The sequence below is a fragment of the Hyposmocoma kahamanoa genome, unplaced genomic scaffold (assembly GCF_003589595.1).
Source record: "Hyposmocoma kahamanoa isolate Upper Pololo Valley unplaced genomic scaffold, ASM358959v1 79, whole genome shotgun sequence".
Classification (NCBI taxonomy): Eukaryota; Metazoa; Arthropoda; class Insecta; order Lepidoptera; family Cosmopterigidae; genus Hyposmocoma; species Hyposmocoma kahamanoa.
In genome coordinates, this window is record NW_020653993.1 from 10,600,151 (window position 1) to 10,614,289 (window position 14,139).

The window sequence follows — 14,139 nt, forward strand, 5'->3', positions numbered from 1 at the left end:
CCACGTCTCGACGTCGTATCTTGAGTGGCCACGTCTCGACGTCGTATGTTATTTTACGTTTTAATTTACACTACATACATAATTTGTTATTGCATCATTTATTCACTTGCAGACTGCCAGAGCCGTCGGCTCAGCAGCAGGGTGGTGGCGACGCCAATGAAGACGACGACTTCGACCCTGACAATCAGCCAATCACACAGCTGCGGTATTTATTCTATAGTCTTGTCTTTTTTGAAGATGGAGTGAAATGACAGTTCATTGCTCAAAAGTGTTGCAGCTAGTGATTGCAGTCGATAAATATTCTATCGACTAATGACTGAATATTGGTCACGCTTACGGAATAAATAGTCGAATTCGTTTCATTTCAATCATCCTCGACCCATACATACATACTTTGTAAGTTCATACATACATATAATGTATTTAGAACTATAAATACGAAGAGGAGACATATTTTTAGTTTTTCATTTTAATTCAATATAGACAATCAAATTCGACTATTCTTGTTAAAGTGTGTTTGAATAAAAATTTATTTCGATATTAGTAGGCCAATTGTCAAAATAAGAATAAAGAAGTCAATAATGCAATTAGTACTCGATAGAGCATCGTAATATTCACTAACCAGTCATTTTTGGCAAAATTTTATCTTTCACAATCCATCGATAAAACTATCGACAACAACTACATAACTATTTAAAATTGTATGAAAACTGGCAACCCTACAAATGTCATTTTACTCCGTCTTTAAAAAAGACAGGCTATATATTTGTATAAGACAAAGAAAAACATCTTTATTGCTAATTTTCCATTGCGATAGTGCAAGACCCGAAATAGGTAACAGTTATAGGTTAACACCATACCTAATGAATCGGCTTGAGCCGGACAGAAAAACCTTTAATTCCTGTTCAAACATAAGCGTTATTACCTACCGCTGTGGGTAGTGAAAAATACCGTGCAGCTTCCCGCCTGGTATTTGTATAAAGTTACGCGGCTAGTGATATACCGGAATACCGCGCCATATCGCCCATCGCCCAGTTAAGGCCTATTCAAACCGCAGAGTTATCCGCTACCGCGGCGGGTAGCGGTAATACCCAAGCGATATCCCGCGCGGTATTTTATATGGCATTTCCGCAGCTGTCGCGAAAGCGGAACCGCATACCAGACCGGTACGCGGTACGTTACCGTGCTTACCGCGGTACGGCCGCCATTTTGATTCAACTTGTTTGGCTTTGGCGCGGACGCACCCCGCGTCCCTTGCCACTCATCCTATTGTTTCCGATCGAGAAGGCCGCTACGCTGCGTGCACGCGTGTTTCTGTACTTACTATATTATATAACTTGTGTTACTTATTACCTATTACTATGCCGAGGGATCAAATTAAAAGTACATTAACAGTTAAACTTATAGATATGGTAAAGTGTCATCCAGTTCTGTATGACATGACACACCCCGAATTCAAAAACACATTTTTAAAATATAAGTTATGGGAAGAAATCGGAGGAAAATTAAACATGGATGGTAAGTTTACAATTTAATTAAGTACATTTATTTATTTGAATATATTAACATAACATGTACCTAATACAATTCACTTAATCTGTATTAAAGTAGTTCACAAATTGTTCGCGTACATTGTGACCCGTCTCTGCGTTTGCATTATGCGCGACATTTCTATTAAAATGATTATCTTGTGATTCATTATGATATAACTGTGTCAAATATTGCCTAGTACAAGTTTTAGAGCGCAAATAATTATGTAGTACGCAACATGCTTTTACAACCTTCACAGATTTAGACACATGCAATGGAATCGGTCTTAAAAATATCCTCCATTTTTGAGCCATTATACCAAACGCGTTTTCCACAACGCGCCGAGCACGACATAAACGTTTATTATATCTTTCTTTGCGCATATCCCTCAGAGCTTCTCTCTGATTAAATGGTTTCATCAGGTATGTTTTTAAAGCAAACGCTTCATCTCCTACTAAAACATGTGAAGTATGGACATTGTACCCTGGCAAAGGTTTATTATGTGGTATGTTCATTGTTCCATTACAGAACTGTCTTCCCATAACGGAGTTTTCAAAGATACCACCGTCACTATTCTTGCCGTACCCGCCAACATCTATACATAAAAAATTATACTGTGGTCCCACTATTGCCATAAGTACTATGGAAAATTTTTTTAAGTAGCAAAAATAATTACTACCTGAATTACGAGGACAAACAACAGTAACGTGCTTCCCATCAATGCTCCCAATACAATTTGGGAATTGCCATAAGTTGTAAAACTCTTCCGATGTCAATGTCCACATTTCTTCAGTGGGATTCTTCATATATACTGGTTGTAATCTGTTCCAAATGGCCTCACACACTTCACCTACGATGTCTCCTACTGTAGAATATCCGACTCTGTAGTCGTTTCCAATTGATTTAAATGAATCCCCCGTCGCTAGGAAACTGTAAAAAATAACACAATTTTAACATTCAACTCGAAAAATAAAGAGCTTACACGGCCGCTAGATTTGAATTTATCATAGTGTAGGTATAAATATTATATACACTATGATAAATTCAAATCAAAGATGGCCGCCACCACAAATTAGCGAATTACACGTTTTTTTCAGTGTCAGGGGTTTTAAAATTTTTATTGTAATTTAAAGTTTTATTTTGTTTCATTGTTGCAGGTGACAGTGCAAGAACCAAATGGAAAAACTTAAGAGATTCGTACAGTAAATATTTAAAAAGTTTAAAAACTACTACAGGACAAAGTGCGGCTAAGACATATGATCGGTACAATAAATGGCAATGGGCATCAAATATGGACTTCTTAAGAGACCATATAGGCTTTGCTACCACCGACACTAATGTCATACCTAACGTCACATCGGACATTGAAAGTGATAGTCAACATTCTGAGCGAAATATCGATGAAACCAGAAATTCCACTTCAAATCATTCATTCTCAACACCGTCTCCTCAACCCGCAACCATTAATAGAAAACGGAATAACCGCTGTGACAATGAACGCGGAGTTGATAAAGTTATTAAGTATTTGAATTCAAGACAATCAGATACAAATATGTCGTCAACAGAACATTTAATGATTGGGTATGCAAAAACAATAGATAGTTTTTCCGAAAGGCGAAGAATATTAATTAAAATGAAAATCGCGCAAATTATTATGGAAGGCGAACTAGAAGAACAGGAAGAACGCAAAAGTTTGCGTAGTCCTCAACCTCCACGCCACGAACTTGAGGCGGGGGCACGTCCCAGCACATCAGCATGCTCAATTACCAGTGATCATACATATAATTCATCAGCACGCTCATATTATAACAGTTTTTCTCCCCACAATTTCGACGTGGAACAAGATCCTTTAATAAATAGCTATGGGCAAGTAGAACAAGAATATAACATAGACGCACAACCACAATCAGAAAATATACCAGGGACATCCAATATAAGCCAAGAAAAGAAAATCCATTCTCAACAGGCAGAGAGCATCTGCGAGGATCAAGATGTTGATTATGAAAGCGAGATTGACACCCTTATACGAATATAATTATAACGCTCCAGTGTCAGTTCTTGTTTTTGTTGATTATTAAACAATAAATACCTGTACTTAAGTATGCAAAAAATTATTTATTTTGTTTTACCTTAAAGTAATAGCTAATCGTTCCTCAGGACCAATTGGGCGTCGAAATTCAGTATAGGATTTTGTTATGTCGAACTTGATCATATTTAATATTTCATCAAATGATTCTGTATACATTCTATATGTATCATAAAATCGTTTTTCATCCCGTCGCAGCTTTGGATAAAGTGTGTGAAATTGCCCTTCGACTTCTCGTTCTCTATTTATGTCATGGATCCAAATTCGTGACCTGAGGAAAAGAAAGTATGTATAACTGCAAAGGCAATGTAAGTATATAAGTAACAAAATAACAGCCGATAATAAAATAAAAGCATTTTGGAATATAATAAAACATCGAACCAACAATAGCAATAAGAAATTTTTAAAACGGGATAGAATTTTTACTTACTTTCGTTCGTCCTCAAGTAATGCCAATAAAAGTAATGCTTCTTCTTCTCTGCTAACCATCTTCTTCTTTTTCAATTTATCAAACCATTTGAAAACCTATCTACGTACAGTAAACAAGATGTTGACAACGACACTACACCTTGAGGACACTACAGCGCCCGTCGTCGGTCGACCGAACCGCTACCGGGGGCGGTAGCGAATTCCGCTATGGTTTGAACATAGCGAAAATCGCATACCCATCGGGATTCCGTTACCGCTAGCGGTAGCGGATAACTCTGCGGTTTGAATAGGCCTTTAGGCGGTGTCTTAAATAAATTTTCGTTTGCTCTGCAAAACGGGTGTTACCGTACAGAATTTAGTATATGACCAGAAATAGAGAAGAAATGTTATTTAATTTGTTTAAAAACTATTCTGCCATATCATTACTGTGACTACTGCGCTCCGATTGGTTAGCCCGAGTTCGAAACAATTGACGGGTGTCGTCAACTGTTTCACTTCAAATCGACCAGTTAACTTGAGCTTTGCTATAATAGACGAAAATTGCAAAATTACATATTTGATATTTAATTACCGATGAAATGTGATTTCGTTTGTTTTGTAATTAGATGTTTTGCTGTTTTTCCCACACCTCCGAACAGCACGGCATTATTAGAGATATTATCTTTGTTACAATAAATACAGAATATTTTTGGAATATACGGAGACATACACACAGGTCAGTAGTTGGCTTGTCTATATTTCAGTGCAAACGGGAGTTGATATTTATAAGAGCTGTATCGCTAATGTGTTACCAGGAATATATGGCCCTTATTTCGTCTCTATTTCTGGTTATATACTCGATGCCGTAGTGACAAGTTCATCCCTCGTCACACTTGTGTTGGGTCATGGAAATAGTTCTATTTTGAAAAAAATCATACTTTCCAGAAAATTAAATATTTTTCCGGTTATTTTTCCTTTATTTTTCCACATTTGACGTTGTCACCTGACAAAAATTCAAGTTACGGAACGAAAACGGTGGAACCATTAAAAAGGTTTTTTTCGCTCTGGTGAAATCATTTTAAATCTCGTTTTTCTCTATGTGGCTTTTAGTTACACAAGTTTATTTTATAATTCACGCTAAATAAAACTTCAAAAGTTATTTCTAAATGCAGAATGAGCCATTCGAAATTATATTTTTCCAATTTTTCGGGAAATTTTCCGGGAAAAGTTTACACTACTTACTTTTTCCGTAAATTACCCAACAGTACGCGCACCACGTAACATTGACATAATAATAACAAATGATAATGAATAATGGATGCTACCCAAAGCGGTAGCGAATAACGCCTATATCTGAACACGCCTTTACTCGCTTTATTTACTTGTTATGAGTGATAATTATTTTCATATTTAATAGTTATACTCTTGTAAATTGTTTCATTGATAATCTTCTTTAACAGATTCATTCCTCAAAATGAGGCAGATTTGCAAGCGATGTATTCAGCAATGAGCCATGGACAATCGCTTCACCCTGATCCAGCAGACGAGGTGGATGATGATGACCCATACATGGATGGGGAGGAGTTCGATGAAGGTATATAACAGAAATAGATAATACAAAAGATTGAGGTGAAAAAGGTTTATGTACATTCAAACAGAATATTTTTAATCCAACAAAAAATTAATAAGTTGTGTATTGTGTATGTATTTATAACAGTAGAGTTTCTTGAGAAAGAGTTTGTCCAGGGAAGTACTCTAATTCATTTTACGTAATCATTCTTTCATACTTTAGGAACAACTTGTATTGTGAGAAATATTTTCATAGATTTCTCATAGATGGCGCTACGGCTAAAAAGTCGTTGAAAACTAAATACAAAGATCCGGCAACAAGCACACAGAAAAATTCGTGAGGTCCGCTGGTTCGTAACGTGGCTTAGTATATAGCGTCTGCCACGGTTTGGTAGAAGATGTTAGTACGAATTCAGCCGTATCGAAGGAATTTTTTCTAAGTGTTCGACCTTTGTATTTATAATTTTTATTTTTCTATATTAGCAAGTGACTGGACGTACAAGTGCACGACTTGCTAGGTGGTAAGCGACACGCCTACACATAACGGAAATGCAAAAATCTCAGCGGCACTGCCACTGCGCTCGTGCCTGTAGAAACACAACTACCATATTATTTTTGAGACAATAATTTGTAGCAAATGTACACAAATTGTACTCAAATTTCAATAAATATTACGCATATTTAAGTAAACCTAAACGGTTCTGAAAAGTCCCGGGATTTGTAGAAGGGAATGTCCAAGTTATTCTTAACTTTAGCTAAATAAAATCCGTCAATTCTGATCACTGATAATTTAAAGATAAAAAGTTTTTGTTTCACTATAGTTTTAAACCTCACGAATGGCAAATTTTAAATATCAACCGGATTCTTATTATGGAAGCGTATACATTGCCCTTTAAATTTTTTTTTTATAATAGCTAGTGACGGGACAAACAAGTCGTGCACATGATGGTAAGCTACACGCCTGTCGATAACAGTTGCAGTGTCACTACGCCCGTCACTCTGAGACATAGTTGACAAGTCATATGTGACAGTAATTTCACCACCCTTACCCTACCAAAACGAAAATGCTTACATCACTGCTAGTTGGCAGACATAGGTAAGAGTCGAAACACAAAACTGCGATTCATTCATTATCAACCGTACTGAAAGTATTTTTAAACTAGGTAGTAGACATCGATCGTAAAAAGCGTGTTGCACTTCTGTTATAGTTAAGAAAGTATAGGACAATAACACAAAGACGATTAACATCGCAGTTTTGTGTCTCGGCCCTAAGGAGGCAGTACTTCCCAGAAAGAACTCTTTCACAAGGAGCTCTAATGCTTTTGATTTTAATGCGAACGGTACATTCCTACATACATATGTACACTACTTCAAAGGTAACGGCAACGGAACGGTGCACTATTTCAGTTTTAAGTTAATACCGCCATCCAGTTCTGTAAACGTTGGGCGTAATTTGCCTAAAAAAAAAGGCAATAAGGTTCAATGACCTGACAAATTTGGTTTTACTTTTAGAGTGGTTACACACATACCAAGAGTAGCGATGCAATCGCGCGTTTGTATCTATGCAGTCGTGCGCTTGCATCGCTGTTAAAAGCCGTGTGGACGCTATAAATGGTAGAATATTTTTAGTAAAAATGTATTACATGTCAGCTTTGAATTTAGTTCAGGGAGTATTAAATTTGTTTATTTGTCTTTTTCAAAAATACATGTAAAAAAGGTTATCATATGAAAAATGCTGTTTTCTTAAATTTCTCCTCAAGTGACTTTGATCATTCTTTCCCTGGACTCATCATTCAGCCATACGACGCCCACTGCTGGGCATAGGCCTCCTCCAACGATCTCCACGACGATCGGTCTTGCGCTGTCCGCATCCATCGGCTTCCGGCGACCTCCACCAGATCGTCGGTCCACCTGGTGGGGGGCCTACTCACTGAGTGCCCCGCCCACTGCCACTTCAGCTAAACAATTCTTTGAGCTATGTCGGTTAACTTAATTCTCCTACGGATTTCCTCATTTCTGATTCTATCACGTAAGGAAATACCGAGCATCGCTTTCATCATTGCTTGCCGCCCGCTCTCAGAAGTTCTGTAGTGATTCCATCATCGCCCGCCGCTTTGTTGTTCTTGAGTTGTTTGAGAGCCACACTAATGTCATACAGGCTGACGCCCGGGATATCTTCAGTATAATGTCGGGTAAGCTTGACTCTGGGGTCTTTAACTTCGCTTTCAACAGGTGCTTTCGTGGAGTACAGCTGTCGATATAAACTCGCTATGTCCCTCAGGATTTCAGGTTTAGATGAAATAATGCTACTGTAACGAGGGGTAGCTTGTGATTGCGTAGCGAGAGGTACTTTTATGAATATAAACTGGAATAATCTTTAAAATATACTTTATTTCACTTTTTTTACATGTTACTCGTTTTGGGTTACAAATCAATAATGTCAAGATGCTCCATTCTTTTCTCTTAGTTCATTTTCAAAGCATTCTAATTATGAATCTATTCACTCAGCCAGTGATTCTACTCATAGAGTAGAGCCTAGACTACACTACCGTCATCAGTTTTTAGCTTCGTCAGTTGGCTTTGCCCAATAGACAGATCTCTCGCGAACACCTTGGAGCCTTTGTTCCGCTAAATGGCCTCTTTAATACGCTCTGTATTAAATTGGCTTCGATATCTGCCTATTTAGCAGCCTGTAGTGACTTGCATCCTCTGAGTTCTGTAGCTTCATTTCGTTTCTATGTTCCATGAGTTGGAGTGTTTTGTCGGAGAGTTTCTTTATTCTGGTACGGTGGGTTTTGAAAAACTTGGACCCAACCGTACGGACAGTATCCACCACCATGTTGTTTAAATTGTCCACATCTATGCAGTTTTCGAGGGCTTCGAAGCGGTTTTGAAGTTTGAGCTGAATGCTCTCGGGGCTTTGGAGTTGTGCAGGTATTGATCGGAGCGTAGACTCTACCAGTCGAGTTCTTTCCAGCCGGATATTGATATTCAATGTGCCTCGTACCAACCGGTGATCACTTCCTGTTTTGACGGTGTTGATCACAGAGACATCATTGAATATATGCTTTTTCGTCGACATGATAAAGTCAATCTCATTTTTTACTTTACCGTCCGGACTCATTAAGGTCCATTTTCGAGTTGGAGATTTCCTGAAAAAGGTGTTCATCATATAGAGGTTCTCCTTTTCCATGAAATCAACCAACATCCGGCCTCTGGCGTTCCGTTGTCCAACTTCAAATTGCCCCACTCTCAGCTCATCACCGCAACGCTTTCCCAACTTTGCATTGAAGTCCCCAATCACAACCATTGAACCTTTCCCTGGATTCTTTCGTATGCAATTCCGAGCTCTGGCTAATATATGTAACGCATAAACGGAAGTGATGGAACCGCGTTCCTGCAGGCGACGAGGAGTTCGAGGACGCGGAGGAGAGCACAGCGGGCGCGCCCGACGACGCCGCGCAGCGCCTGCGCACGCTGCGGATCGACAACGCCAACGGGGCGCACTACGGTGAGACTCCAATTATGCCACTTTATTGTTGACGGGGCGAAATTATAGCAATTCTTTTTTTAGTGCATTCGTGGCCGAACGGTTACATGCTGCACTGCCCGCAGAGGTCCCGGGTTCGATTCCCGGGCCGGAAAAAACATTTGTATGGCCTACATTTATTTGCCTCGTGAGTTTGGATGTAATTTGTGGTTGTCTATGTGTGTCTGTCTATAGCACCCGCGATGCAGGGTTTCCCTAGTGTGTGACGACGAATGTGCTTTGTTATTATTAGTTAATTTAAAAAAAATAACGCGCACTCATAGCCCTGCACTTGGAAAACCCTGTATCACGGGTGCCAAGTATATCATACGTTCAATGTTTCAAAGTAAACATGACACTAAGTGACATCTTTACTTTTAAATATGGAACCTATAATATACATAAAAATGATATGTTTAAGTTAAAAACAAAAAAAAAAAATGTTTTTTTTTTACTTACAACTTACGTGTGAAGTATCGATTTTATTTACCTTAAGAGGGAGCATGCCAAAAAAGTTTTGACGTTGGCTCCGCCCAAATTTGTGAACCAAATATATGCCTGAAGTTCGCGTGACATGCGACAGGAGATGTTGAATTTTGCGCATTAAAAGTACCAAATTCGTTTTAGCGGAATAACTCTAAAACTAAAGGGATTAAAAAAAAATCCGTAGTGACAGTTCTCGATCATGCATAAATATAATTAATTATCTAATTTTTGTCCTAATAACCTGTAGCATTTCGAGGATAAATTGAAAAAATGTGAAAATTAGATGTGTTTTCGTGATTTTTATCTATCGAGGAAACTTTATTGTTTTATGTTTCTGATTAATGTGTATGCTTGAATATATCGTGTAGTTACTCATACAATATTTTATTTTTAACTTTAAACCTCTAAAATTAAATCGACGATTTGTAGAAGCGTCGTAACACGTCCGAAACGTGAAGGTAAAAAAAAATATATAAATGCGGTTAAGTCCCCATTTTTCAAAAAGAAATACAGTGTGAAAATCACACAATCAATATAGAGTAACGCATACACTCATAGCCCCGCCATGTATCATGGACACACAGATAGACAACCACAAATTACATACAAACAAATGTAGACCATACAAATATTCCTCCTGGCCCGGGAACGAACCCGGGATCTCTGCGTGGCAGTTCCGCATGGCAACGGTTCGGCCACGGAGGAATAATCCTGTAGTTACCGTAAACAAAATTGTATTTTCAAGTTTTCAGTTTATTTAATTTTACTACCATGTTATTCAATTATTTTTTGTGAAATGACTCCAGTAGTTTGTTATTATTCGAACACTAAGAAAAATTCCTTTGATCCGGCTGTATTTAAACTAGCGCCTTCAAGCAATTCGTGGTAGGCGCTCTCCGAACTAAGCTACGGAACGAACCAGACCTTATGAATTTTTCTATGTGCTTATTGTATCTTTTTTTTTTGGTTTTTTTAACGAGTTTTTTCCGTAGCGCAATCAGTGAGAAATCTACGAATAAACTTAATTTTCTCCAACTTTGCAGAAGATGCCGAAGACTCGGAAATCACCGAAGAGTGATTCAACGTGGATGTATAGTTTAGTCTGCATTCGCTTTATTAAGTGTGATTGTTTAGTTAAGCTCCCTGTTTTTTGTTACATTTTGATCTGATGGTTGCTGTTCTTTAACATTATGATAGAAGACTGCAATGATGTAACCCCAACCAGCCGTAATCGCGTAAGGGGATCACCATTTTACGCGTTCTAGAGACACACTGTGTTCTTAACGATATTGGTACTGTAGCATCTTACAGCCACAAGGAGTCTCTAAAACGGCTGCATTCCATTCACCATTTACATAATACTTGTAAGTATATGTATTTGCCAAGTTTTATTGAAATCGGTTATCAGAAAATGCGCGAGGCCGGATTCATCCCTTAAGTTTGCCACCTTTAGAAGTGGAATTGTTTATTCAAATTTAAATGGGACCAATACTCAGGTACCCTCTTTCCAATAAAAAGAATCATCGAAATCAGTGCACAACTGCCAGAGTAACCGCGTAACATTCATACAAAAAAATACAGCCCAATCAAGAATTCCTCCTTTTTTTGAAGTCAAAGTAAAGAAGAAGGAAACCGTTAAGGCACCGTGTATCTCTGGGCCGCGTGACTGGTTAATCAAGTGTATCTGTCGTTTGTTAAACTTTTGATAGATATTTAATAGAAACTGGCAACACTGTCGGAAGTTTGACGTTGGTTTTTTGTCGTGACACCTAACGCCACAATTTCAAATTTTAACAGCAAGTTGTCGGCCTCTAAGAGTCGTATTCTAGAACTCTACTCAATGCTCAAGTCAGGATTTGAGTATGGTTTAAAGCACTCGAAATCATACTCAAGTCCCTGCCATTAGGGTCGTATTTCCAGTGCTTGTGTTGCCAGTGCAATCCTGATTTGAGCATTGAATAGTTCTAGAATACGACCCTAAATGTACTATAATGTATCATCATAAAGTTACAAGAATTAACCTTTTGTATGATTGCTTAGTGTAATAATCATTTAAATATGAATAGTTTACGATATAAATTTAAGTTGAGTCTATATTTACTTTAAGTACGTTAGCGTGTGTAATAATAGTGTTGACCTAAGGGCAATTAACTTTTAAAATTTGTCGACCATTAGGGTAAGACCCCACTTATGACAATATGCTGTCAAAAGTCAATTTTGTGGTACATACACTTTTCATCATCATTTCATTAATTACTGTTTTTAATATCCCGCTATAGTGTACATTTACCTGCTAATATACATGGTTTTGCTGTAACGTGTAATATAAAGTTTATTTTTCACATAACAACAGATCAGCACGACCTCGCCTTAAAGTAGAATATGTACTTAAAGTTGTGAGGCATATGGTATCTTTTAAAATGATACGCAGTGCAAGGCACCTTTTCTCTACTTTTATTTAAAGTACAACTTTATAAGACACAATTTAAAGTTTGTTTTTATTTGCTCATTTTTAGTTGCTCGTCTAGTACTGAGGCATTCAATGGACGTTCAACTGCAACGCACATTGATCACAGCAAATATTGTGTAATTTGGTATTTTTCCCATACCTAACTTGTCGTGTATACTTCGTTGCAATCTATTTTGAACCGAAAGTAAACAAACACGTCACTGACCCGACCATAGACGACAGTTTAGTGATGGCCTATTATAATGACCAATTACAAATTAATTAATTAATTCAATGAATCGATTTGTTCAATTGAGTCATACTAACGGTTTTCCTTACATAACCTTGTAAGCATATTTAAAATTTCCAAAATCTTAATTTTAAATCCTTCAAATCCATACACTTAGATATTCGTTCGATTTACTAATCGATTACAAGAACTTTAGTTGAACGAACCGAATGTTTTTTTCGTACAGCACTATGCAATCACAGAGAAGTCATAGTTGTATAGTTGAAAAATAATCTCACTTTTGGACTACCAATTTACAAATACGATTTTACGATGCTACTCAAATGAATGTTGTCGGAAAAGTGATGAGATATCAAGTCGAAATCTTCGAAATATACGTGAAAGTGTTACTTATTCGATTCATTGAGTGATTTAGAATTTTAACCAAACAGTTTTGTTTACTTTTTGTTCAAAATGGATTGGAACAGACTTTAGAAAACTTTTCGTGTAAAAATGTGCTTTTAGTTATGAGTGTGGTGCTGTTCCGTGAGATCAAATGGGGTTTGACCTTTATTTGATTTGAGTATTCTTGAAAGTTCATAGAGTTTAGTAATAAATATTCTGCATTTAATTATAGATTCCTAAATGATTATTACGCTAGCACTGTCGTGTATAGAAAAGAAACTCCAGGGGTGTCAGAATGCAATTCTACTTGTTTGGGTTTACATGCACACCCCTTTTAAACGCTGAAAATATGTTAGAAAATATAATTTGAAATTTGAGAATATTGTTTGTTTTAATTAAATAATTGTACTGCAGGTTCCCCCGAAAACTTTTTTTAAAAACTTTCCTTTTTAAATACGCAATTCATTAAAATCTAAATAACTACTTTGCTCTCCTATCATAACTAATGCATTAGCAGGGGCTTTTAAAGTTACAAGTACGGTTTTTACAAAGATTAATTTTATTTGAAGTATATTATGAAGAAAATACAAAGAAAGAAATAGTGATGAACAAAGTTAGTCCTATATTCCTTATTTTAAACCAAATTATAAAAGAGTTTATCCTGAAAATTACAATGATTACGAATTTAAAATTTTTGTTTGTGACAATAATGTGAAAGTGAAAACATAAATATTGACTCCCGCCGCTTAATTAAGTACTATCTTGAAAACATAATGTTGTAGAACCACAATGGAAAATATTTAATGAGGATCCCGATAATCAAACGACGACATGGCTCAAAGGGCTTAAATCCAAGCCAAAACTTTGCATTTAAAAAAAATGTCAATTAGGCGAATTTTGCTTCAATAAAACGACATAATTATGATATAAAAAAAGCAATTAGAAGGTGTTGTGGATCTTGTTTCGCTGATTCCAGATTATCTTAATGCCTCAATTTCCCTCAAAATGTATGTTAGTTATGTTGAGGAAGTTAGTGTAGTTACTATTAAGAATATATTTTTCGGTTCCAACCCTTATGCGTGTAATTTTCTAATAACGTGGCCTGGTTCGAAATTGCTACACAGCAATAAGGTCGCTACTTGTACATTGCTTTATTCTTATATATCGCGCATTACAGTTCTATGTTGTCATTGTAATTATTAAACGTGTGATAAAGAATACCACTTTGTTGCCATTGCGAAATTCTTTTTTATTTATACTTTAGTATAAGGGCTTTACATACAGACAATTTGATAGTACATTTAAATCACGCAATATAGCGGAATTTCAAAAAACAAATTGTAAAGTTTACAAGTGTATTTATGTGGTCTGTGTTTACAAGTATATTGATGTGAAAACACAACACAAGAGGCTACTTCAGGCTTCAACAGTAACTTGTCAATATAAAC

At 36.8% G+C, this 14,139-nt stretch overlaps 1 protein-coding gene across 1 annotated transcript in view; it reads left to right on the plus strand.

The window, feature by feature from the left end:
• The window catches only part of LOC113233580 (methylosome subunit pICln), a 14,008-nt gene extending 2,596 nt beyond the window's left edge, over window positions 1-11,412 (plus strand). The window contains exons 3-6 of the mRNA XM_026468724.1: window positions 113-205; window positions 5,485-5,618; window positions 8,997-9,104; window positions 10,652-11,412. Of these exons, the coding sequence (XP_026324509.1) occupies window positions 113-205; window positions 5,485-5,618; window positions 8,997-9,104; window positions 10,652-10,686 (370 nt within the window). The 3' untranslated portion in view covers window positions 10,687-11,412. The remainder of the gene's footprint in view (window positions 1-112; window positions 206-5,484; window positions 5,619-8,996; window positions 9,105-10,651) is intronic.
• Window positions 11,413-14,139: the final 2,727 nt, after the last annotated feature.